This window comes from Artemia sp. Qi Xiang Cuo, chromosome 18 (assembly GCF_049724085.1).
Source record: "Artemia sp. Qi Xiang Cuo chromosome 18, ASM4972408v1, whole genome shotgun sequence".
Classification (NCBI taxonomy): Eukaryota; Metazoa; Arthropoda; class Branchiopoda; order Anostraca; family Artemiidae; genus Artemia; species Artemia sp. Qi Xiang Cuo.
The window spans coordinates 14,380,575-14,407,710 of NC_142811.1; the positions used below are offsets into that span (position 1 = coordinate 14,380,575).

Consider the following 27,136-nt stretch of genomic DNA (forward strand, 5'->3'; position numbering starts at 1 on the left):
CATGGATTTCGGAAAAAAATCTCTGATCCACCCAATCTACAAAACCCTTTTCCCCCTCAATTCACAACAAAACGACTCCCACGCAGGGTTGCAGTGAGTTTTGAGAAACTTCAGCCGGTACGCTATGCCCACCACCGGTTAACGAAAAGTTTTATACCTAGTTTCGTAAATATGTACAACAAAATTTTCTAAATTCTGACCCATCATATTTTTTATGTATTTTCATTAATTTTATTGTTTTCTATTTATTTTTAATTTTTAACTAAGTGTTATTCTTTTTTTTTTAATACATTTTTTACAATGAATTATTTTTTACAGTATTGAATTAGAGTTCATAGAGGTAACAGCTAAATAATTTTCAATTCAGTCGGATAAAACACATGCTTAAAATCTCAACAGCTTAGCTTGCGTAACTAACAAGTTTGACCACTACTGTGTATTAGTGAATTGTTATAGCTGTGACGTCAGAATCTTTTAATTAGAGACATAGCGATCTATCATTCAACGAGTGAACTTAATTGACTAGTTATACCGGTCTTAGACTCTGTCATTTGGATACTGCTTGGATACTTGCCAGTAAGTCCGTATTTGATGAAATTCTAAATGAAAACATAAATCTCACCTGAGAGCGGATTTTATAGCTAAAGAATTATGTCGTCAGTCAGCCAGAAAACTTTTGATGATGGAATTAAGGCACTGGGAAAGAAACCGGATCTCATAATTAACCAACAAAAAGAGTTTGCTGTTACATTGTCCTCGATTTCGGATGAGGTTCAGACTTTGAAAAATGAATCGAAGTCTCGTGATGCGAAGATTGCTAGTCTAGAAAGCCAGCTTGAGGAGCAAAAGTCAAAGTTTGATACAATCAAAACGAAACTGCTGGAAATCGAAGTAAAAGACCGAAAACTCAACTTAATCATCTTCGTATTACCGAAAGAGAAAAACCAACAGTCAGTTCTCACGAATGTGTACGTTACTGACATCAAAAATGGAAATCACGGATAAAATCCAAATATCACAGTGCTACCGAGTGCCTCAGAAGTCAATTGTGTCTAGCCGTAAGCCGATCACCCCTCCAGTTTTTGTAACAGTGTCGACAGAAAAAGATATTCTATCAATCTTCAGTTCAATATCAAAGCTGAAAGGAACTGGGGTCCGGATTTGTACGGACTTGCCACCCAAATTAAACTCTATTAGAAACGAGTTACTATCTAAGGGTAAGGAAATGCGTGAGAATGGATCCGCTCAACTCACACGAGTGAAACAAAAAGGGGCTAAACTCTGGCTAGAGTGTAAATCGGATTCTGAGTCGCAGTGGGCAAAAGCATAAGAAATATTAAAGGCGACTAGTGTATGATGTTAGATCAATCCCGCTCTAGATTGATAATTGTTTCGTTTTTGTGTTTGAGATATGTTGATTTTTTATTTTTATGTGTTATTTAGGCTAGCTCGGTTCAAGTTTATTTTGATTATTTCTAACCCAGTTATTTCTGTTCTACTTATACCCTCTCAACTTGGATCTTCTCGAAGGATGATAAGCATAGTAGGTTTTCATGACTCGGCAGTGGTACGGGCTCCTTATCACGCGGGCTTACTGGCGTGGGGTGGGATCTTTCGAATATTACTTAGTTGACTTTAAAGTTTGTGGGTGCGGGGGGGACCGATAGACTGGTGGCTTTGGAGGGGAAACCCCTTAACCTATCTTTACTTTCTGAAACTTTTCATGTATTTGGTCAAAGAGAAAATAACACTTTTTCTAAAATAAAACCGTCATCGTACGTTTCTCCTGATGAAATAAATAGACTTGAAGATAATTCATTGCGAATGGGGTTTGTGAATGTACAAGGACTCATGAGTTCTATTGATGAACTAACAAATTTATTGCCAGTAAATTAAATTTACATTTTGGGGATTTGTTAAACATTTACCAATGATAAGATACATTACAATGTGAAAATCCCGGGATATAAATTCGTTGATAAGAATCGACTAGTCCGTGAAAAAGGTGGCCATGGGTTATTTTTTAATTATGGAGTGAAGTTTAAGCGACTGCCTGAACTTGAAAAATATAATGTTGAAAAGGTGTGTGAAATACTGGCTGTTGAATGTTGGCTTTGGACTAAAAAAATTCAAGTTTATGTTGTGTATAACCCCCCGTCGGCCCCAATACCGCTTTTTTTGCAATCTCTGGAGTCTTTACTGGCATCTTTGGATGATAAGTATGTTGTGGTTATGGGGAATTTTAATATAAACCTACTGGATTTTAAAGAAAATACCCATACAACAGAATTTATTACATTAATGTCATCGAATTCACTAATTCCTTCGTGTACAATTCCAACGCGTGGTGCATCGACTAGTGCAACTCTCATTGACAACATATTTTTAACAACACCAGCCACGTCTTCAAAGGTTGTTCTGACAAATTTTTCTGATAATTTTCTGTATATTGCTGATGTGAAATACCAGATTCATAAGATAAAATCACCAGAAACAGCAAGCCGGATTATTAATAAAAAAAATATAGTATTTTTAAAGGATAAACTGAATTTAACTGATTGGTCTCCTGTATTTAATGCTGATGAAATAAACTCTGCGATGGATTATTTTTTAGAGGGATTTCATGCTGCACTTGATGAGTCGTGCCCAAGAGTAAAAAAAAGAAAACGGAAATATAATCAACCCATCCAACCATGGATATCGCCAGCCCTTTTGACGTCAATAAAACATAAAAACAATCTCTATAAAACTTTAATATCTTTCGAAAGTGAAGAAAATAGAAGAACCTTCAAAAACTATAAAAACCTACTTTCAAAAATAATACGCAATGCTAAAATGAAATTTTATTTCGATTCTTTTAATGAAGTAAGTAAGTCCCCAAAGAAAACTTGGGAACTAATCATTTCATGTTGAAATCGATCGCGGACGTCTTCTTCACCATCAAAAATACGGGATGCCCATGGTAATACAATTGAAAGGGAACTAGAAATGGCAAATTACATAAATTTTCATTTCGTGTCAATCGGGCAGTCAATAGCTAATAAGCTCCAACATAATATGCCACATGGGCAATGTAATTATCCTAAGTACCTAGGAAGTCCTTCTGAGAATTCTATGTTTTTAACTCCAGTAACACAAGAAGAGCTTGCTGAGGTTGTTAAGCTTTTAAATAATGGAAATTCCCCGGGGATTGATGAGTCGTCGACCAATATTGTTAAAGCCATTTTACCTAGCATTAATAAAGTTATGTGTCATTTAATAAATCTGTCATTTAGATTGAGAACTTTTCCGGATTCTTTAAAAAATGCGAAAGTGTTACCACTATATAAAAGTGGTGACCGGACTAATTGCTCAAATTATAGACCCATTTCTATTCTTTTGGATTTTTCTAAAGTAATGGAGCGATGTTTTATAATCGAATGTATAATTTTCTCTATTCAAAAGATTATTTTTCAAAAACTCAATATGGATTTAGAAAAGAGCATAGTACGCAGGATGCTATATTAACTATGGCACAATTTATTCACCAGTGTCTGGACAAAAAATGGATCCCGGCGAGTATATTTTTGGACCTTGAGAAGGCCTTCTATTTGTTAATCCATGAAATATTTTTGTATAAATTAAAACTCGGTGGGATACAAGGACCAGAGCATGATTTTATCGCATCTTACCTAAGTTGTCGCTCCCAAGTGACTATGATCAACGATACAGTTTCTGATCCATGTCTGTCGTCATATATTGGTATCAAGCAAGGTTCAGTCCTGGTACCCCAGCTTTTTATAATATATATAAATGACCTTCCATCAGCGGCAGCAAACCTTGGTCTGAATGTTCTTTTTGCCCATGATACCGGATCCTCACATACTGGATATTCGGAAGAAAATCTCAATAAGAAGCTGCAAATCGTATTTTTACAACTTCTTGTATGGCTAAAAGCTAATCGTTTGTCACTAAATGCTTCAAAAACCAAATTTATCATTTATAGTAGAATTGGGCAGAATGCACAAGGAATTTTAACAATATTTGATCATGCTACAAATATTCAAATTCAAAGGGTAACTTCGTTCCGGTATCTGGGTATTATTATTGATGAAAATCTGTCATATAAAGAACATTGTAATAGATTACGGGTTAAAGTTGCTAAGGGGTTGGTATAATGCAAAGGTTTCAGCATTTTTTTCCATATGAAATCCTACGTCTAATTTATTTTGCGTTAGTTCATTCCTATCTTACGTATTGTCCTCTGATATATTTGGCAACATTCAGATGTCATGTGAAACCGATACAAATTCTTCAAAACCGGACTCTTCTAATTTTAAAGAATTATTTACCATCACCGTCTTCGTATCCTAATAAGAGTAAAACTGAAATTCTATATCTTGTAACTAATATTTTGCCTGTTTCACAGATTTTCACCCTCAATTCTTTTTTATTTAAGGTAAAATATGACCGGTCGGAACTACCTACGTACTTTTGTTCAAATAATTTTTTCCCTGTGCAGCATGCCCATTCTTATGAAACCCGACATAAATGGAACATTCAGCACCTAAAATTAAGTACAGAGAGATCACGGTTCTCGCCATTATTTTCGATCACGGGTTCATGGTGTCTTCATCTACCATTTATTGATTGCAGCAAATCTCTTCCAAATATAAAAAAGCAACTTCATTCTATCCTTATAAATAATTTTAAGAATTATTAATATATTGAAAATCTGGGTATATTTGATAATATTGTTTTGTTGGGTGTTTTGCCCTGTGAGTTGCCGGTCATCGGTTACCCTTATTCGCCCCTTGTTTTTTTTTTGTTTTTTTTTATTGTTATTTTTGGTGGATCTTTTCCCGGTGTCGGTGGGTTTGTGGGGTGGGTGCCCGTGTATTGGTGAGTCATGGAATAACTCTTATTTATTTTTTTGTTGTCAAATACGTTTATTCCGATTAATGTACCGGGTTTTTGTCATTCGACCTTGTGTCTCCGGTGTTTACCCTGTATTTATGTCTATTTTGTACAGATATTTTAAAATTAAACCTTGAACCTTGAACCTTGAACCTTTGACGTGAACGTCACGTTCTGAAGATGATAAAATTCTATTCTATTCTTTATTTTCAGGATCAAGGTGTAACTCCCTATTGGTTTAACTATAAGGTTTAACTCCCTATTGTACTGCTATTGTAACTATTGCTATTGTAACTATTGCTATTGTAACTATTGTAACTATTGCTATTGTAACTGCTATTGTACTGCTATTGTAACTCCCTATTGTACTATTGTATTGTACTTTTTAACTCCCTATTGTACTATTGTATAAGGTTTAACTCCCTATTGTACTGCTTTTATCCTCTTCTAAGTCAATATACTCCCCAGTTTTTTGAATTATTTTTTTAATCTCACATTTATTTTCTATGCATGCATTTTCTTATATTTTACATATCGATTCCCTATGTTTCACATGTATTTCCCTTAGCTCACAGTAACTGCTAGTGTTTGTATTTTAATTGCAGCTCTGGGTAAATTGTTTATGTGTCAACACAGCGCAGAAGCATAAAAAAATCTACCACTAAAACAGCAACCACTACTGCTACTACGTCAACTATTACCAACTACGCCCTACTACGACCTAGTAGGTCGTACACGAAAAGTTACATAGTTTACACGAAAAGCTTTCGGAAACAGCGTATCGGCGTTTGTCGCCTCACTACGTCAACTATTACCAACTACGCCCTACTACGACCTACGGCCTACTATCAACAACTACAACCACTGTAAAGCCGTTTTTAGTTCAGGCAATTTTTCTAAATTTTGCGAATTTTTTTTCAAATTGCTGGCGGTAATCCCAGTCATGGCACCAAGGCAACTTTGAACAGAAATTTTGAATTATTTGCACAGATATTCGACCTTTATTTCCTCTTTTAAATTGGGAGGGTGTTTAGGTAGAGCGTACAGGAGATTCAAATAGATTATACCTAATTAAAACTGTTTGTTCTTACACATTACACATCGTTTTTACTGAGAAGCTGAATAGTTTACACGAAAAGCTTTCGGAAACAGCGTATCGGCGTTTGTCGCCTCACCACGATTTAATCCGTCTGTTTTATTATTTTTATTATTTTATATTATCATTGATTAATGTTATTGCTGATTAATATTATTATTTAATGTTATTGTTGATTTTCGTTTTTGTATCATGTTTTTGTTGTTTATTTTCTAATTGTCTACTATTGTCCACTATTTATCTTTTGAAGTAAGTGGGTTGTAAATAAATATTATTATTGTGAGTACCTCAGTTTTTTTCTTGTTTTAACTAGTCGAACGTGTTTAGTGAAATAAAGAACCCAATTTAATGAAAAAAATGAGGACGGGGGGGGGGGGGGGTGGAGGGGATCGGTAACACAGAAAAGGACCTTTTTATTTAATGATTTTTCCATGAGGATGGAAACTAATTTGGATTAATCTTAGGAGGGGGCAGAGTTTGTCTGTTTTCAGATATGTATATGTTAGATATGTATATGTTTCCAGATATATATGTATATGTTTCCTCCACGCATGTGTTTCCCAAGGGGCGTCTTTAGTTGACAATGACTCATTTTCTATAATGCTGCTTTTTAGAATAGGATCAGGTACGTACAAAGAAGTTTTCGGGGGGGGGAATAATAAACATTTCAGAGGGGGCACTATAACAGAAAAAAGAATCATTTGGTAGTTTTAATAAGTAACGCCACGAGACAAAGAAAATTCAAATTTCGCGGAGGGATGGTCCCCGAGGCATCCTCCTGTGTACGGCCCTGGGAAGGATACAAAACTTGGTTGTTTTTGGTAGTTAGTGAAGCTAGCTACCTAAATAGCTAGCTAGATTGATCCTGCTGGTCTTAACAAGCATTCAGGTTAACAGTGGACGCGTCAAACCGTGCGACTTGGAACAAAGAGTAAGAATCAAGTTTTATTACAAATTAGGAAAAAGTCAGGTGACAAATGAAATGATGATTGCAAAAAATTGTTTCAACAAATGGTTTTTCTGACAGATAGTGTAAAGGAGACTTACTTTGACAAAGAGAAGTAAATGGTATTTACTTCTATCTTTATATATATATATATATATATATATATATATATATATATATATATATATATATATATATATATATATATATATATATATATATATATATATATATATATATATATATATATATATATATATATATATATATATATATATATATATATATATATATATATATATATATATATATATATATATATATATATATATATATATATATATATATATATATATATATATATATATATATATATATATATATATATATATATATATATATATATATATATATATATATATATATATATATATATATATATATATATATATATATATATATATATATATATATATATATCTTCCATATTATACTAAATTATACAGTATTTACTTCTATATTAAATGTCACTGTCTATGTAGTTTTCAGGTATTTAAAACAGAACTTCATATGGTACAGTCTAAAGGTCTTGACAAACAAGACTTTACTCGAGGCAAAAATGGCTGTATTTTACAAAGTCAAAAAGTTTTTTTTTGCTTTTTTACGACACTAAATTTTACAAATGATTCTACTCGAACAGATAAAACTGCTTCACAGCTATAGCACCAGCACCTTTTAAGATGATCAACGGCTTCCTTGGTTCAAAAGAAATTCAAACTTTAAAAAATTGAACATTTACCCTTATAGAATTTGTAACAGTTTATATAATATGCAAGGGTTAATATCCATTAGCAATTAGAAGTCAGTTAAAATTACATCCTAAAGGGGCACTAGATGAGACCTCACGGGGTATTTCTGAATTTTCGAGTAGAAAATTATTAGGATTTGAAGTGTCAGACGAATGAAGATTTTTTTTTTTTTTTTTTTTTTTTTTTTTTTTTTTTTTATCTGAAACACGTCTTTAAAAATGCCCAAATAAAATGCGACAAGTATGACCATTGGGCCCAAGACCCAAAGTAGAACCCTCTGGCTATGCAGAGCCTTCAACTTTTTATTTTGAGCTTTTTTTATATTTTTTTTTCACTAAACTGTGTTTTGTAGCTTTTAGACACAAGATTAAATTGCCCTTGCGCTTTTATTTGGCATATTCCCTTTCAATTCTCGGATTTTCAATTCTTTCTGAAATTTTTTACAACTTTTTTTTACCTTTTGATAATTTTTTTTCCTGGTCAAGCGCATTTATATTTCCTTCTTTTTTTATGTGTGTGTTTACTGACACTAACATGCGAATTCGTACCATCTTGGTTTGTGACAGCTATTTTTCAGAAATAAATCTTATCTTATGCATATTAAAGGTCAGTGTATGACTTTATGCCTAGTTTTAGCAATATGTGGTATGTTCACCATTTGTGAAATATGTGCTAAAATTATTTCCACCTTGGATATCAATCACCATAATTATCCTCATATTTTACAAATTTATAGATTTCAACTATTAGATTGAAATGAAATTTTAATCTCATTCAATATAATGAAAATTCGATTTCATAGATTGAATTGATACTTTTCATTGATTTATTTTTCCATAGATTTCACTGATTGAACTGGAATTTTATTTTATGGAATTTTGATATATTCAGGTTTAACAGGAATTCATGAAAAAAAAATGGGTATTCCCTTTTATGCATACATGGTAAATAACAAACTTACCAGCTAACTAAAAAAGGATCCAGATTAATTATTTTAGATTTTGTAATTTTTTTTTGTTTCTTCCACCTTGGACGAAAAACCAAATTTTATTAGGAAATTTTTTTGTTACTGATATTACAGTAAAACAAGAATTACTGCGCAGGAAGCTCTGAATTACTGCGCAGGAAGCTTGAGTTCTTATTTCTCTGCATCACCGACTTATGAGATTCTTTCTGCTAAGAATTTTTTTCGTCCTTATATGTTTGTTTTTAATACTTTTTTTATTTGTTACTCCACGTCAAAACTGTATCCAGGGGGATAAAAGAAGTGATTAGACCCCTCCCCACTGATATTTTAGTCCGCCTCGTAAAATCGTAAAAAAAAATGCATATAAAGAAACTTTTGATGCGTTTTTGAAACTTTTTTTGTCCCCCCCCCCAAACGATAATCCTGAATACGGCCTTGCTCCATGTATTATACTGTTGTATAGAATGGGTTAAAAACAAATAAAATAGATTCATATATGTATAGACGCACAAAAAAGTGCACTTCAAGGATTAAATTTTATAGATTTTCTGAAAAAGGTCTTTAGGACAAGTATTAAAATGGGATTCGGTGAGTATCCGAATCTTTTATATCCCTTTTTTGCAGGGATTTGGAAGCTACCTAGAAAAAAATTATTGAGTGAGTACAGCCTAAAATATAGCCTAAATATAGATACATGTAGTCCAGAGCTTTGGACGGGAAACCAACATTTCCCCAAGAAAACTGACACCTCAAACACTGGGTTTTATTTCCCGAGCATCCTAGTTCCTTCTAATCTAAGAATCTAGCCTAGTCTTAGGATCCCATCTAGTCTTAGGATCTTTCTGTCTTTAAATAACAGAAGAGCACCAGCCTAAAACTCACCTTTTGCATCTACAAAGACGTAGCCATCAAACTTGTCTCGAAAAATGTAGACATCTTGAGTATTTTTAAAGTTGAAATATGCCCGTGAATATGAAGGTTGGACCATAGCATCAAAGGGCTCAAAATAGATAAAGTAATCATTAGGTGGAATGGGCTGAATCTGTTCTAAAAACTCCTCTTCTTTCATCGTTGGAGGGAGACATCTAACAACTATCTATAAGAATAGATTTCATAGATGTTAATGACTGCATAAATAGGCAGAATACATGAACAGAGCAAAATAATAACTGGAAGTAGAAAATTCTGAGGTGTAAGTGGGTGTAAGGTAGCGAAGTGTGAGGTGTAAGCTAGATTTTGAAATCCTTATTTTTCACGAAAACACCATGAGAAACTGTTAGGGACTCAACAGAAATATTCAAAGGGAGAAATACAAATTCCTTTAAGCATAGTCTTGTGTCATAACACTGTCACATTACGCGTAATATTATGGTAATGTGTATCCTATATCACAGGTATCTAGAAGGAGGGGAGAGGAGGCAAAATCAGCATTAATCCAATCCTCCCTTCTTACCAGAGGTTTAATGGCAAAATAATTTTTACTGATTTAAAAGAATTCTATTCGATGGAATAATATATTCAGAGCTCCCTTTTAAAGAAAATTTGTGAATTTGTAAGTAGGTCTACTATGCTAATGTTTTCTTTTAAGAGAGCATAGAAGACAGAGAACACAGAACAAGCTAAAAGCGCATGCATAAAGAGAAACTTAAACAGCCTATACCTAAAATTATCTTATAAGAGTATATATAGGCTAACCAGAAATATCAAACAGTTCATGGCAACAAACTGTAAGTAAGGAGCAATGCATCTAAATAGTAACAAAACTCTAAGAAGCAAAGTCTTGATAACAATAGATACGTCAAAAGAATCTATTCCTCCCAATACTTCCTTCCCCTTTATTTCTCCCTCTGATGTTATAAATAAAATTCTTAAGCTTAGAAAATCAAGTATTTGTCCCTTGGACATCCCAGTTGACTTAATTAAAGCCTTTTGGGACAAAATTGCTGAGCCTTTATCAAATATTTTCAACCACATCACAAAATTTGGTAAATTCCCAAGTTGCTGGAAACAAGGTTTTATAACACCTGTCCCTAAAAAATGCGCCAGTCTGACTTTCGCCAACAATCGTCCCATTACGCTCACTTCTGTTTTTTCCAAACTTTATGAAGGTTTCCTCTGTGACTGGCTTAAGGATAAAATTTGTCCGCGTATTGACACCCGGCAGTTTGGTAACTTAAAGAAAACTTCCACCACCCATTACCTTGTGCACTTAATGCATACCATCGTAAGTAACCTTGATAAACCAAATGTCTGGCTGAACCTTGTCTTAGTTGATTTCCAAAAAGCTTTTGACCTGGTCGACCACACCACCCTAATTACGACTACTGGTTAACTTTAAACTTGATTCTCTGTTAGTAAATATTGTTATATCGTTTCTTTCAAATAGATCTCAAGTTGTAAAATACAAAAATATTTTCTCTAACCCCCTCCCTATATATTGTGGAATTCCTCAAGGAACCTTATTGGGACCACTTTTATTTCTAGTCATGATTAACGATATTGGTAAGGACTTCCTCCAAAGGTGGAAATACGTTGATGACTTGACGATCCTCGAAGTATGTCACAGGAATATTAAAAGTGACCCCCTTGAAATTCTATCCCACATTTCGGATGAAGCTAAGAACCTAAATATGAAAGTAAATTCCACTAAATCAAATATAATGACGATAAATTTATTGAAATCTATTCCCGCCTTCCTTGACCCTATCCCCCCAGATATTTCTGAGTCTTCCTTTAAATTACTTGGGGTTATAATTTCCTCTAATTTAAAGTGGGATATCCACGTGAAAGATATTGTCCATAGAGCTAATGCGTCCATGTCTCTCCTTATGCTCTTGAATAAATTTAACATCCCCCCATCCCATTCTTTAAGGATTTATACTACCTTTGTCCGCCCGCATCTTGAATATGCTTGTCCAGTTTGGCTTCCTGGCATCTCCCGTGATGAATCACATAAAATTGAATCTATTCAAAAAAGAGCCCTATCAATAATTTTTAAAGAAACTTTGGTACCATATTCACTCCTTCTAAAAAGGCCAAGCCGGAAACTCTTGAGCACAGGAGAGGAACGTTGTGCCTCCGTTTTGCAAAAAATGCAAAAATAAACCCTTGCACGGACAACATTTTCCCCAAAAGACACTCCCCATCCAGACACCACCTGTCACGTACTATTTCTGAACCCGTCCCTATCTTGTCCCTTATCCGTTGTTTAACCTCCAGATATGAAAAAACCTTTGTCCCCTTCATTACTGATCAAATAAACCACTAGTTTTTTGTTTGTTTTTTGTTTTGTACTGGTGATACCCATTCTTGTGTCTGTTTGGTTCTTCCGTTCCCTCCCCTTTTTATATAGTCTCTTTTAAACATTTTTAACACTATTTTTATCTCAATTTTTTTTTGGTTTTGTTTTAATTTGTGCCTTTTTAACTTTCTTACATTTGACACTGTTTGTTTGTTTTTGGCATTGTTTAGCCAGTTTTTTAGTTGTTGTGCTATTTCTATGTCTTTTATTATTATATGACCCCGAAATGCAAATTCGGCCCTTCGGAGCTTGTGATAGTAATTTTTTGAAATAAATATCTTATCTTATCTAATCAAATTTTGATGCTTATTCAAAGTATATAAAATTCATCAAGTTTAATGTTACCCATAAAACTTACAAGTCTGAGAAAGCTTGCCTAATTTTTGGATAAGGGAAAAAAACACCCCCAAAATATCGAGTGACCTTAATGAAAATCGCACCATCAGATTCAGCATATCAGAGAACCTTACTGTAGAGGTTAAAAGCTCCTACATACAAAAATGCGGAATTTTGTACTTTTCGCCAGAAGAAAGACCCCGAAAGCGTTTTTATTTATTTATTATTATTTTTTCGGGGTGATTGTGTCAACCCTGCGGTCCTAGAATATCGGAAGACGGCTCACTAGAGCGAAAATTAAAAGTTCTAGTGTCATTTTTACGTGACCAAAATAATCAGAGGGCAGCTGGCCAACCTCCCACATCCTTTTCCCCAAAGTCGCAAAGTCTTTAAGGATGGCTTGACCCCCTAGTGTCCCAGAGTAAGGGCTGCAAGCTATAAACTTTGCCCATTGTTTACATAGTATTGGCCATTAGGAAGTATACAGATATTTCTTAGAGGGATTTTTATGGCGGGGGGAAGGAGTTTACATAGGAGGATCTTTCCATGGAGGGATTTTTTGTGGGAGAAGGGAATTTTCCATCTAGTGGGAACCGGATTTCCGACCATTATTTAAAAAACAATTTGAAATTGAATAAAAACAAGCTTTTTTCAACCGAAAGTAAGGATTAACATTAAAACTTAAAACGAACAAAAATTATTGCGTATATGAGGGGGCTTCCCCCTCCTCAATACCTCACTCTTTACACTAAAGTCTTTTTTGGAACTTTTAAATAAGCTTATTATTCTAATTAAGGAGGTACGGTTGTCCTCTCCTCAATGCCTCACTCTTTACACTAGTATTTTTTCAACTTTTAAAAAAGCTAATTATTCTAATAAAAGAAGTAAAAAAAAAAATAGAAATTTGTTCATACACGAGGGGCTTGTGTATGAACACAAGCCCCTCTTAAAGAATTAGCAGTCATTCTTAAAGAATTAGGAGAAAAACTCAAAGCTTTTATTTTGAATCATCAAGTTTTTTTACCACAAAGATCAAATTTTATTTTCCTTCTGCCTTATTTTCTAATGCCTGAGTTATCAAACCCCTCTAGTCCTTAGTTTTATAGATTTTTAGCAGGCCTTTAGTTCAGATGATAGAAAAGCTTTAGTGTGTATTGTATTTAGTGTGAAAAGCTTTGAGTATTGATTCAGACTTCGTGGTGTTAACACCAAAAATTTTTCGGATATAACCCTGCTCAAGCTGTGAAATTTCCCTGTGGACTTTCATTTTGGATTTATTTTCATAAGCGGATTATCGTTTTGCGGGATATTTCAAATTCCCTCGTGACATTAAATTTCCATTGCCAGTCTTCAGAGTGTAAACACCTGTTTTTGGACTTATTATTTCACTAGCAAGAACTTAATTAATACAGTGACCTTCAGCAGTTATAAAAGTTCACAATTTAGACCGGTATATCTCTTTTTTTTACCGATTTGCTTCTTGATAGACTGATTAACTAAACAAGAGATATTTACTATTGGAGATCTTGCCTTAGCAAAGTTTATTAACTACCCCCTTTGGCCAGTTAGAATACTTGGAAGAAATTCCACTAAAAATGGACTGAGTTATCTAGTATTCTGCTACGGTACTCATGATAAGCAGACAGTTAGTGAAGATTGCTTAGTTTCTTATTCAGAGAATATTAATGAAGAAAAGAAATTGAAAACTAAAAGGGTAGGACAAGCGTTCACAGAAGTACCAACTTTCCCCAGTATATACAAAGAGTTTGCAAAAACAGGGACGTCTGAAAATTCTTCTAGTTCGTCTATTTCTGGACCTTTTCAACAGTTAGCTGCGACCCAGGAAGAAGTTACGATAACTAAGACTAAGCTAGCGGCAGATATTGAAAAACGTGTTGCAGAAAAAATAGCGCAAAACATCGGAACTGGGTCTTCTGGTGCGTGCTGTACAGATAAATACTCAAATTATTACTGCAGAAATTTATGATGCTATAGTGCTAGATTTTAATCCGAGGTTTGAACGCATTGAAAACTTACTTAGAGGACTAAAGAGTCAAATTTAAGCACTAGAAAATCGTATTTTTACAATGGAGAACAAGCATGATGATTTTGAACAGGAAGCTATGCAAGACTGTATGATATTCTCAGGAATAAGACAGACACCTGGCTCAGATCTTGATATGACTGTCCTAAACCTTGTTAAGTCAACTATGGGAGTTTCGACTATTACTAGGGAGCATTTTGTGTCGATTCAGCGTTTCAGACTCAACTCAACAGAAGATTCTCAAAATTTAGCCCGCAGAAATCCAGATCCTGTGGCCCCAGTTTTAGTGAAGTTGGTATCAAAAGAACTTGCGTACAAAGTGTTTAAAACTAAATCAAAATTAGCTGGATCCGGAGTTTATGTTAGCGAATTTCTTACAAAACGTAGAAAGGCAATATTAGATAGTGCACGGGACAAGTTCGTTGTGAAAAATGTTTGGACATACAAAGGTCGCATTTTCGCGAAATTATCCAGCCAAAGCGCACCGCGTCGGCTCTATAGCCTAGCTGATACTTACTGAATTTTTCATATTTGATTTGAGTGGATTTTGTAAGGTTTATGGGTTATATTTCTCACTTGCATTTTCTAGAGAGTAATCCTTTTAGAGTGGGAGATGTTCTTTATGATGATTTACTTCCAGAAAGTATAAATGCTGATTTTTCCCAGCAAAGAAATAGTTGTTATTTGGATGTGATTTCTTCAGAATTAGAGGTGAATGCACGATTGATTTGTCTGTGTTATTGGAATTGCCATCTAACTTCACCTTATTATCAAATTCACTAGTTAATTGATATTGTAAATAGTAAATTCGATGTAATTGGCCTGTGTGGAACTTTTTTAGCTTCTAAGAATGTTCTGTCGCTATACAATTTCCCAGGATACTGGCTTATTGTAAGAACTAGAGAGAAAATTTGACCTGGAGGTTTGGCATTTTTGGTTAAGGATCATTTTGTTGCTAAAATAAGGGAAGACCTATCAGTTTGGATAGAAGGTAAGGTGGAATCTCCTACTCTTGAGCTGGAAGTTGGTGGAAAAAATATATTGATTACTGAGGCTTTTAAGCAGCCGAGTACAGTTTGGGAGGAGTTTGAAAATAGTTTTAGCAGTTTAATGGATGCAGTAGAATTAAGTAGTCTGGAGTGCATTTGCTTGGGGGATTTTAATTTTGATCTTTTAAGTTTATATAATGATAATTTGGATTTTTTAAACCTTTTCTCCAGTTATGATTTTTATCCATTAGTTGAGATTCCGACTCGTGTTACAGGACAGTCAGCTACACTTATTGACAATATTTTCGTGCGATCCCGGGTATTACATAGCTGTTATGCTGACGTTATAGTAAATGAGGTTTCCGATCACTTTCCTATAGTAGCAGTGACTTCATATCAATATGCGATAAAGCAGAACAGGACAAAGGTTAAAAAAAGGCAACTAAAAAAAGAGAACCTACAGAAGTTTAGAGAGGAACTAAGTATCGTGTCATGGAAACCAGTTTATGAAGAATCTGAAAGTGCATCTGCGGCATTCGATAAGTTCATGGACATATTGCAGCCAATATTTGAGAGAACTTGCCCAGTAAAGAGCATAAAGGTGAGGAAAAAGGATCCCCGGAAACCTTGGGTAACTATGGAGCTACTTGACTTAATTAGAATGAGAAATACATTGTATTTGAGTTACTTAAATAGTAACCATAGTCAAGATCTAACTGAATTTAAACAAATCTTTAATAAATTAAATCGGCTACGGCGGTCATGCATCCGCTAATATAATGGATATAAATTTAAGTAAAACAACGGAAATACTAAAACGACTTGGAATATTATAAACGAAATCATAAATAAGAAGAAAGAGACCGAGATTCCTGCTAGTCTGATCTTTGATGGTAAATTTGTTGATGGAAATGAAGAGGTGGCTAATTTATTAGGTGAATATTTTTCTAAGATTGGTGAATCAATAAGTGAGAATCCATACGATGAAAATAATGAAATTAATGAGACGTTTAGTCATGAAAGGGGAGTTGGATTGGAAATATCTGCAGATGACACGAATGTTGAATTAAAACACATAATAGGATTGGTAAAACCAAGTTCTCCAGGGAATGATGGAATTAATCTGAAAGTGTTCAAGCATGTTATGGTATATTTGTTGCCTTGTATGGTTTATTTGATTAACCTTTCTTTGAAGAAAGGTGAATTTCCTACTCGTCTGAAAGAGGCTAAAGTTATTCCGCTTCACAAAGGGGGTTCAAAAACTGAAACGTCTAATTGGAGGCCGATTTCAATATTGCCCATATTTGCTAAGCTGTATGAAAAAGTAATGCATCGACGACTTTATAACCATCTTACTACTTACGGTTTTCTTAGTGATACCCAGTTTGGATTCAGGAAAAGCCCCCCTGCAATACATGCAGTCCAGCACCTAACAGATTTCATTAATGGTGCTCTCAAAAAAAGTGTACTGGTACTTTCAGTATTTATAGACTTTAGAAAGGATTTTGACACGGTGGTTCATAAAATTTTATTAAATAGGCTAAGCCGTTTAGGGATCCAAGGGGTTATTCTGAAATGGTTTGAATCTTATTTTTACCAGCGCATAATTCAAGTGTCTACTGAAAATTATATTTCAAAAATTTTTATCGTTATTTCTGGTGTGCCTCAGGCTTCCGTGCCTGGCCCACTTCTTTATCTAATTTACATTGATACCATGCGTTTTTATATATCAGATGCACTTATAACGTCTTTTGCTGATGACACGGTGTTTACGATTACAGCTACTTGTCTGAACCAGTTAATTGAGAAGACGAATAAGGCCCTCGCTGAATTGATAAGTTTTACAAATTCTAGTTATTTGGTAGTGAATATTTCAAAAACATACTTCGTGACATTTTGTAGAAATGGAGTTTCATGTGTTTTAGATAATAAAATTGTTTTTAACGGTGAATTTTTAAAGCATGTAAATAGTGTTAAATATTTGGGCTTGAGTCTTGATTTTAATTTAAGTTGGAAATCACATTGTGATCTTGTGGCAGTTAAGATTTCAAGAGGGTTGGGTGTGATAAGAAGACTGAAAAATCAACTACCGTCAAATGTTTTACTTTTACTTTATCATTCTATTGTTAGCCCTTATTTATCATATGGTTGCATGCTATGGACTAGTAGTTTTATTTCAAGTTTTAGAAAGGTCCAAATTTTAAAGAATAAAATAGTTCGTATTTTAGGTAATTATATTCAGTTTGAAAATAGCACATTGAATTGCTTTACAAGTTTGAAAATTTTAAATATTTATCAGTTACGGGATTACCAGTTAGCAATTTTTATTTATCAATGTTTGAATAAGTGTTCACCGGAGGTATTTTGGGAAATTTTTAAAGCTAACTAATCTTATCACTGTTATGAGACTAGAAATGCGAATGACCTTGCATCGGATCTTCGGAATACTCAACGTGCTGCATTTCTGCCTCGTTTTGCGGGACCGGGGGTGTGGAAGTCCCTCCCGGATGCTATTAGACAAGTTGATAATGTAGGCCAGCTCAAGAGTAGATTGAAGCGTTACCTTTTGGGTTATAATCTGAATGATTAGATTTTTGAATTTGATTAATGTTTGGTTTGAAAATTGTTTGGACAGATAATGGTTGCATTTTCGCGAAATTACCCAGCCAAAGCGCACGGAGTCGGCTCTATAGCCTAGCTGATACTTACTGATTTTGTCATAGTTGATTTAGTTAGATGTATTTTTTTTTCTTTTTTTTTTTTTCTTTTTTTTTTCGAGTGTATGTTTTAAGGATGATATGTGATATTTCTCACTTGCGATTTATAGAGTGTAATCCTTTTAGAGTAGGAGATGTTCTTTATGTTGATTCAGTTCAAGTGCTGATTTTTCCCATTAAAGAGATAGTTTTTATGTGGATGTAGAGCTTTATAATAATGGATTTGCAGCCATCGTAAACAAACCTTCGGGTTTTTATAGATGGCCGCTGTAAATTTGTTTGTATTTTTTTATGTTAAATAAATTAATTTGAATTTGAATTGAAGATACTATCCTTGTATGGCATACCATATAAGTACATTAAAGTGATTAGTGCTATGCTCAAGAACAATTTGGCTGCAGTTAATGCAGGAAGTGAGGCTAGTAGTTGACCCCCCCCCCCCCTGAAATGTTTGTCTGACTCGTAAAAACGTAACAAAAATACATAGAAACAAATTTTTTATGAGTTTTACAGTAACCCCACTCCCTGACAAAAGTATGGGCACCCTACAAGCAGTATGGGCTTTGAACACCCCCCCCCCCGAAATGTTTGTCTGACTCATAAAAACGTAAGAAAAATGAATATAAACAAATTTTGCATGCGTTTAAAAAAAAAAAAATCCAACAAAAAATCCTGGATGCAACCCTGTCTTAGGTGCTCATTTGACTGATTGTAGAAGCTGTACAATTTCTACCCCTTCAAGAAACCATCTCCACCCCTCTTCCCTCAAGAACACAGTGTTCTCATGAACTTGAAAACATATTGTACTAGGTGAACAAGATCTTCATAAATAAATCCAAAGTCCAAACATGTGGAAGCAAAGGTAATTTCAACCTTATACTTCCATCCCATTGCTACCAGTAATGTTTGAAAGTTTCTGGGAAAGTAGAGGCTAGCTTTGAACAGAATTTAAATTAGAATCCAGCTAAAACTAGAATTCAGCAGAAGCAGATTTGAAGCCAAACAACAAAACAGAAATTCTTAAACAAGACCATAGATTTATTAATAGAATTAATACATGATATTATAAAAAAGGCACTGTAATGCATGAATATGTCAACAGCCACCATATAAAATGGTGGCAACAATGGAAATCAATTTAGATAATCAGGCCTAATTCAGTATAGCCTTTCAACTGCTGCCAAATACATGGGTAGGAACCTTTCCTGGTTGTATGGAAGAAAGAATGCACACATGATGTCTACAATCAATCATAAATTTATACATCACGGTCTCAAAATGTAGTCCATCTAGAAGTTTCATTACAGTCTTTAATGCATTACAAATAGTTAAAATGTGAATGTAGGGGTTTGCAAAAGCCTTCCTGGTCATTAACTTGAGCTATGGATCAATTTCTAAAAGTTTAATTCACTGCACTCCACAAATTTCCAAGGTATCAAACAAGCCCAAAGCAAGGGTACGTCTAGACTTTAATTTTTCCAAGCTCCAAATAAAACATAATCTGAAGGTTAAAATGAGTGGTCAAGGAAACCTTTATAGGCTTTACTTAGGATGGTAGATCCGAACCTTTAAGTTTTATTCATGTATCTCATATGCTTTCAAGCATATGAAAAAGATACTGTCCAGCATATTCTGTTTGTATATGAATAAAACTGGACAGTATTGTCCAGCATATGAAAAAGATACTGTCAAGCGTATCAAAACCTTTAAGTTTTATTCATATATCTCATCAGCTTTCCAGCATATGAAGAAGATACTGTTCAGCATATCAAAGATACTGTCCAGTATAAGAAAAGATACTGTCCAGTATAAGAAAAGATACTGTCCAGCTTTCCAGCATATGAAAAGGATATTGTCCAGCTTTCCAGCATATGAAAAAGATACTGTCCAGCATATTCTGTTTGTATCTTTAGAAAGATACTGTCCAGCATATGAAAAAGATACTGTCGAGCGTATCAAAACCTTTAAGTTTTATTCATGTATCTCATCAGCTTTCCAGCATATGAAAAAGATACTGTTCAGCATATCAAAGATACTGTCCAGTATAAGAAAAGATACTGTCCAGCTGTCCAGCATATGAAAAGGATATTGTCCAGCTTTTCAGCATATGAAAAAGATACTGTCCAGCATATTCTGTTTGTATCTTTAGAAAGATACTGTCCAGCATATGAAAAAGATACTGTCGAGCATATCAAAACCTTTAAGTTTTATTCATGTATCTCATCAGCTTTCCAGCATATGAAAAAGATACTGTTCAGCATATCAAAGATACTGTCCAGTATAAGAAAAGATACTGTCCAGCTTTCCAGCATATGAAAAGGATATTGTCCAGCTTTCCAGCATATGAAAAAGATACTGTCCAGCATATTCTGTTTGTATCTTTAGAAAGATACTGTCCAGCATATGAAAAAGATACTGTCGAGCGTATCAAAACCTTTAAGTTTTATTCATGTATCTCATCAGCTTTCCAGCATATGAAAAAGATACTGTTCAGCATATCAAAGATACTGTCCAGTATAAGAAAAGATACTGTCCAGCTTTCCAGCATATGAAAAGGATATTGTCCAGCTTTCCAGCATATGAAAAAGATACTGTCCAGCATATTCTGTTTGTATCTTTAGAAAGATACTATCCAGCATATGAAAAAGATACTGTCGAGCATATCAAAACCTTTAAGTTTTATTCATGTATCTCATATGCTTTCAAGCATATGAAAAAGATACTGTTCAGCATATCAAAGATACTGTCCAGTATAAGAAAAGATACTGTCCAGCTTTCCAGCATATGAAAAAGGTATTGTCCAGCTTTCCAGCATATGAAAAAGATACTGTCCAGCATATTATGTTTGTATCTTTAGAAAGATACTGTCCAGCATATGAAAAAGATACTGTCGAGCGTATCAAAACCTTTAAGTTTTATTCATGTATCTCATCAGCTTTCCAGCATATGAAAAGGATATTGTCCAGCTTTCCAGCATATGAAAAAGATACTGTCCAGCATATTCTGTTTGTATCTTTAGAAAGATACTGTCCAGCATATGAAAAAGATACTGTCGAGTGTATCAAAACCTTTAAGTTTTATTCATGTATCTCATATGCTTTCAAGCATATGAAAAAGATACTGTCCAGCATATTCTGTTTGTATCTTTAGAAAGATACTGTCCAGCATATGAAAAAGATACTGTCAAGCGTATCAAAACCTTTAAGTTTTATTCATGTATCTCATCAGCTTTCCAGCATATGAAATAGATACTGTTCAGCATATCAAAGATACTGTCCAGTATAAGAAAAGATACTGTCCAGCTTTCCAGCATATGAAAAGGATATTGTCCAGCTTTCCAGCATATGAAAAAGATACTTTCCAGCATATGAAAAAGGTACTGTCCAACTTTTCAGCAAATGAAAAAGATACTACTCAGCTTTCCAGCATATGAACAAGATACTGTCCAGCATATTCTGTTTCTATCTTTAAAAAGATACTGTCCAGCATATTCTGTTTCTATCTTTAAAAAGATACTGTCCAGCATATGAAAAAGATACCGTCGAGCATATCAAAACCTTTAAGTTGTATTCATGTATCTAATAAAGCTTTCCAGCATATGAAAAAGATACTGTTCAGCATATCAAAGAAACTGTCCAGCATATGAAAAGATACTGTCCAGCTTTCCAGCATATGAAAAAGATACTGTCCAGCTTTCCAGCATATGAAAAAAGTACTGTCCAACTTTCCAGCATATGAAAAAGATACTGTTCAGCTTTCCAGCACATGAACAAGATACTGTCCAGCTTTCCAGCATACGAAAAAGATACAAATTCAAAACAATTTGAGTGAATCTCCTCTCCCCCTTCTAAAATTATATCTTTTCATCAATTTGGAAGTCTGTCTGAGTAAAACCACTTTACATTTGCCTTAAATGATTGCTTTTTGGCTAATAATTTCTTCAATTTGTAATCAAACTTATAAAATTGTTATAAAACAAAAAAAATCATTTTTGATAGAACTCTCATAAAGCCATTTAAAAAGCTAAATTTTTTAAAATCAAACTTGTAAGACCAAGAAAAGAATTACAAAACAATTTGCATTTCCCTCTGTACTTTGCCCTCTAGTACCCAATAAAATGGCAAAATCTTCACTTTCAAAACTTTTAACAGATTAAACCCCTCTTGCAATTTAATGCAAAGATGCAGCCCCATTTCAGCCTGCAGAATGAAATTGATGAAAATGACAACTCAGTAGAAGCTTTATAGATTTAGTGTGCATTTAGTCCCAGGTTTGTTACAAATGCCATCCATCTATTGCCAAAGGAAAAGTAGGTAAGCTTCACCCTACAAATAGGGTGAAAAGAGGCTGTAAGGGAAGGTTGGCAACTTGGAATTTTTGGGAGGGGGTAAAGAGTGAAGCTTTGAATATATTGGGGTGGAAGAGGAGCATGCACACCTCTATTGGCCTCAGGCAGCTTGGTTCTGTGGTGAGTTATTAATAGAAGTAGTTTGTAATCCTGCTAATTAAACCTATAAAACAAAAAAACTCATTTTTGATAGAACTCTCATAAAGTTACGAGCTATGGAAGAAGAGGAAGATACAGTGATTTAGATTGTATATAGTTACTTCTTTATTCCACCCTGAAAAAATGAAAAAATTTTCTGTCTTTTTTTTCTTCTTCTTCTTTAGAAAAAAAAGTTCCTCGCAAAAATGTACTAGCATTTCAGAGTTGACAAAAATGTATTAAGCCCTGAGGTTACAGTCAATATTTCAAAGTTTTTTTGTTTTTTTTTTACAAAACATACACATTATACTTAAGATTAAGAGCCTGTTGCTCATGTTTAGAATATACTTTAATTAAAATATTAGTTTAAGATTAAACATTGTCTACTGAGGATTTTACCCTACTTTCCAAGATAGTGAAAGGCCAATTGTTTAGAAAGCATCAGGGGTAGGTTAAAGAGTTGGGATGCAATTATGACAGTAGCAATTACAATTATGGACAGAATATTGAATGGTGTTCAGCATAAGCTGCAAAGCAGTGATGCATTTCTGTGCTATGACTTTCATCAATTTTCAGGACAGATATTAGATAGAAAAGAAAAACATGTCATTTGATTCCACATTCAAATCCCTTTTCTTATACACTTCAAATATTCCAAAATCCCTGCCAAAATACTTACATCCCAGTGCCCCCCCTTCCTTAATGACACCAGACATAAGCTTAACCCTAGGCTATATACAAATTTTAGCTCATTTTATTTGATTTAGGCTATTTGGCATTTTGAACCACATGCTGAAGAGAAATAAACACACAAAATAAAGTAAATATTTATATAATCCTATTTCTGACATAGGGACAAGGTGAACACACCAGTTGATGCCTTTTGCTTGCTCTTTTCAAATATGGTAAACATTTCGCTTGTAAATGCATCCCACCCATGCACCTTAATAGACCTGTGTATGATTATAAAAAATTCCATATCTATTAGACATAAAACATCATTTAAAACTGGTTTATGAACATGGATAATAATCAATGAACAATGTCAGAAGAGTGTATGTTTGTTTTCAGCTGTGTACAAACCTATATCCCAGAGGTATATGGGGATATACACCAGGGCTATACAGGGATAGAACCATTTTAGTGGTTATCCCCTTCTTTAGTTACTTTAATTTGCACTTTGAAGTGAAATAAGATCCAATGATGAATCTGTTGTTGAGATGGCAATTAAAACACATTACACAAAATGTAAAAAAAGATGATTTTGATTGTGTTTATTGCCCAATGACATGCCTTCCAACTAGAAGTGCTATGATAGATGCATTTCAAGCTCCCTTGGTAAGAGGGACCATGGATAGGTAAGATCAAGGGAATTATTATTCTGTAATTTAGAGTAGACACTGCCACACAACATCCATTTCTAATGAAGTATGCAAGTTGGTTAGGTATGACAAGCAATATCAGCCCAACTCCTTCATATATATATACATACATATCAATCACTATTTATGAGACACTGATGATGGGCAGCTCCAGAAGGTTAGGCTTCCCATTCTTTGTTGAGTCTCCTTTTAAAAACTTTTCCTGATGTCAAAGACACAGTTTCCTCACTTAAACAGTTCCAGTCATTGATGAAGTCTTTTCTGGTTCTGCAATCAACCCTGGGCTTGTGGAGCTTCTTAGAGTGATCTCTTGTTTGTCTTTCTTTAGTTAGCTAAGAAAGAGCTTATTTTGGGGTTGGTCAACATATTTATATGTGAGTAGCTTGCCACTAAACCTCTGTTGGAAGGTCAAAGAATGAAGTTTTAGGGTAGATAGTCTCTCACTATATAGTTTGTTGCAAAGTCCAGAGATAGGATGGCACTTGGTGGTCATCCTATGCCTACCTTCAATCAGCTGTATATTGCTTTTGTAAAAAGGACCAGCAAGGAAGATTTCAAAGTCAAGAAGTGGTCTTGTAGAATCTTCAAGAAGATTCCACATGATTGGCTAGTAATTGTTCTTTTAATAAGTCCAAGGCCTGAATCTGCTCTGGAAACAGTTCATGCAGAGTATTCACAGAACTTTAGAAGGTTATCTATGGTGAGTCCTAGGTCTTTACCACTGGCGCAATTCTGAGAGGAATGAGGGATGATGTTTAGGATTATTGTGACCAAAATGAATGGTGAGACACTTGATATATTACAAGAGAGCAGCCACCTTGTATTGTATTGATGATTTGTTGGGTACACCAAAAGCTTTGAATCTTCAGCATAAAGGGTTAAGTGGTTGCTGTCTTTGGGTAACACATGATTAATATAAAGAAGAAACAATGTGGTTCCAAGAACAGTTCCCTGGGGAGCCCCACTTAGAACTTTACAGGCCTGCAAGTAGGTAGATTAATGACCTACAAACAAAGTAAACATACCACCCAATGCCTTTTTTTATGCTTTTTCTGAATATAATAATTGCTTTACTCAAAAATTCAACTTTAAGCCTATTACAGACCCTTGAGGATGATACCTTTTACTATTCATTTACATATTGCACATATCCCTCTGTAATTGTCAATCTTGTTAAAGCCAGTAAATTGAAACAATGGTGACAAATTGAGAATTAATAAATACATAGGAAATATTAAATATGGGCCATAGCTTGTATTTGGGTAAGGTTAGTAATGTTAGGTTAGCTGGTGTAAGTCTAGGAGCAGTCCAGTACATAAGTAAACATGTTAAGTAAACAATTCTTACTTTGTAATATGCAGAATAAACCTAGTTAACATATTTTGCAGGGGAAGAACCTTTATGTTCACTTTTTTTGCTGTTTTACAATTTTGTTTTAACAAAATTCCACCTACCAAAAACATATTAATAGGTAAATACTGATAAGCTAGGTTAAGTAAGGTTAGTTAGATGGCATTTGAGTGTTTGTTTATAAAGGATTTTCAAAACTTAGAGAATAGACACAACTATTTAAAAATGTGATAGAAAAACTGTAAATAAAAGGAAAGAAGTGAAGATAAAGGTTCTGCCCCTGAAAAATATGTTAACTAGGATTATTCTTCATATTATGTAATAAGAACTGATTTCCTAACATGTTTGCTTATGCACTGAACTGTTCATAGACTTACACCATTTAACTTAAAATTGAATTTGCAAGTAAAACAATTATTATATTTGGAAAGACCAGATCATATTTGTAAGAAATTAAAGTGTAAATCCAGATTAAGCAAGAACTTCTGAGAAGTTATTTATAGCCTACATTGATCTACAAGTCCTGTTAGCCTATGGTGAATTAACATTATTCCAGAATTTTAGTGTTGCTAATTTGTTGATCATAGATTTTAAGCCTAGTGCTAACCTTTATATTTAGGCCTGGATTTGGTTGTAGGTAATATTAAATACTGTTAACAATGCAACCAAAAAGACCCAGAGAAAGTCCAAAAAAGGAAACAGACAAGTGTGCTGCTTGTGACCATAATTTGGATGAGGAATCAAATGCAATTAACAGTGATGTTTGTCAAAAGTGGTTGTGCACTGATTGCCTAGATATAAGCAAACCTGAGTACAATCTTCTCAATAAAATGACCAGGCATTTGGGCTGTGTTTGGAAATGCCCAGCCTGCAAAAGTAGCATCAGGTCTGGTATTATCAATATCAAGCAGGTCTTGATACTGATATCAAGGAGGCTCCATGATATCAATGATCAAGAAGGTCCAATTATCAGATCTGGTATTATGGTCAGGTATCCTCCTGACCATAATGACCATATGGTCAGGTATCAGATCTGGTATTATGGTCAGGTAATGTCAGATGTGACCATATATTCAGGTATCAGGTACATCAGGTATCCTCCTGATATGAATATCAAGGAGGTCCAATTATCAGATCTGGTATTAATATCAAGGAGGCTGTGAAACAAGCCTTTTGTAAATTTTGTGAATATAAAATGTGAATTTAGTTAAAGAAAGACAACAAAATTCATACATGTTGAAGCACATGCTGCATCCTTAGAGCAAGCATTTGGTGACCAATCGGATTCTAATGTACTTTGTAAATTAGTTGAATTTGAAGCACAGGCTTTAAAAATCAGTCTTAATGATCAATTAGAAAGCCAAGTAAAGAGGCTTATAATTGAGACCAGAGATCATCAAACACCCCTGAGGTTGGCACAAGTACCCAGAACCACTCTCCTATCATGGTCTCTGTTGCTGACTTCAGAACAAAAAAAAATGATTTTAAAGAAATCTAATGAAAAAAGGGAGCTGGACAAATACAGTTCCATAATGATGTTTCCAATGCAGACCATATCAGAAGAGCACATCTGTATGTTGAACTCCATTCCAGACAAGCAAATGGTCTGGTTTGTCTGAAATTTGCAGCCTGCAGCATCAGCTGCAATGCAAATAAACTAGCTGCTTCCCATTTGCCTGTATAGAGCCCTTGTTCTTGTGTAACTTTTTTAGATATTAGTGCCAGTGTTTATAATAGACACTTGGAGGAAACTTATTATGATGCTAGACACTTCCAATTCTAATGCTCCTGTGAGTTTTCCACTCAATGCTGTTAAT

General features: G+C 34.2%; 1 protein-coding gene across 1 annotated transcript in view; it reads right to left on the bottom strand.

Annotated features, from left to right (window-relative positions):
- Upf3 (UPF3 regulator of nonsense mediated mRNA decay) overlaps positions 1-27,136 on the bottom strand; it is a 53,077-nt gene that overhangs the window by 24,900 nt on the left and 1,041 nt on the right. Inside the window, exon 2 of the mRNA XM_089104706.1 lies at positions 9,597-9,810. Coding sequence (XP_088960832.1) covers positions 9,597-9,810 — 214 coding nt within the window. The remainder of the gene's footprint in view (positions 1-9,596; positions 9,811-27,136) is intronic.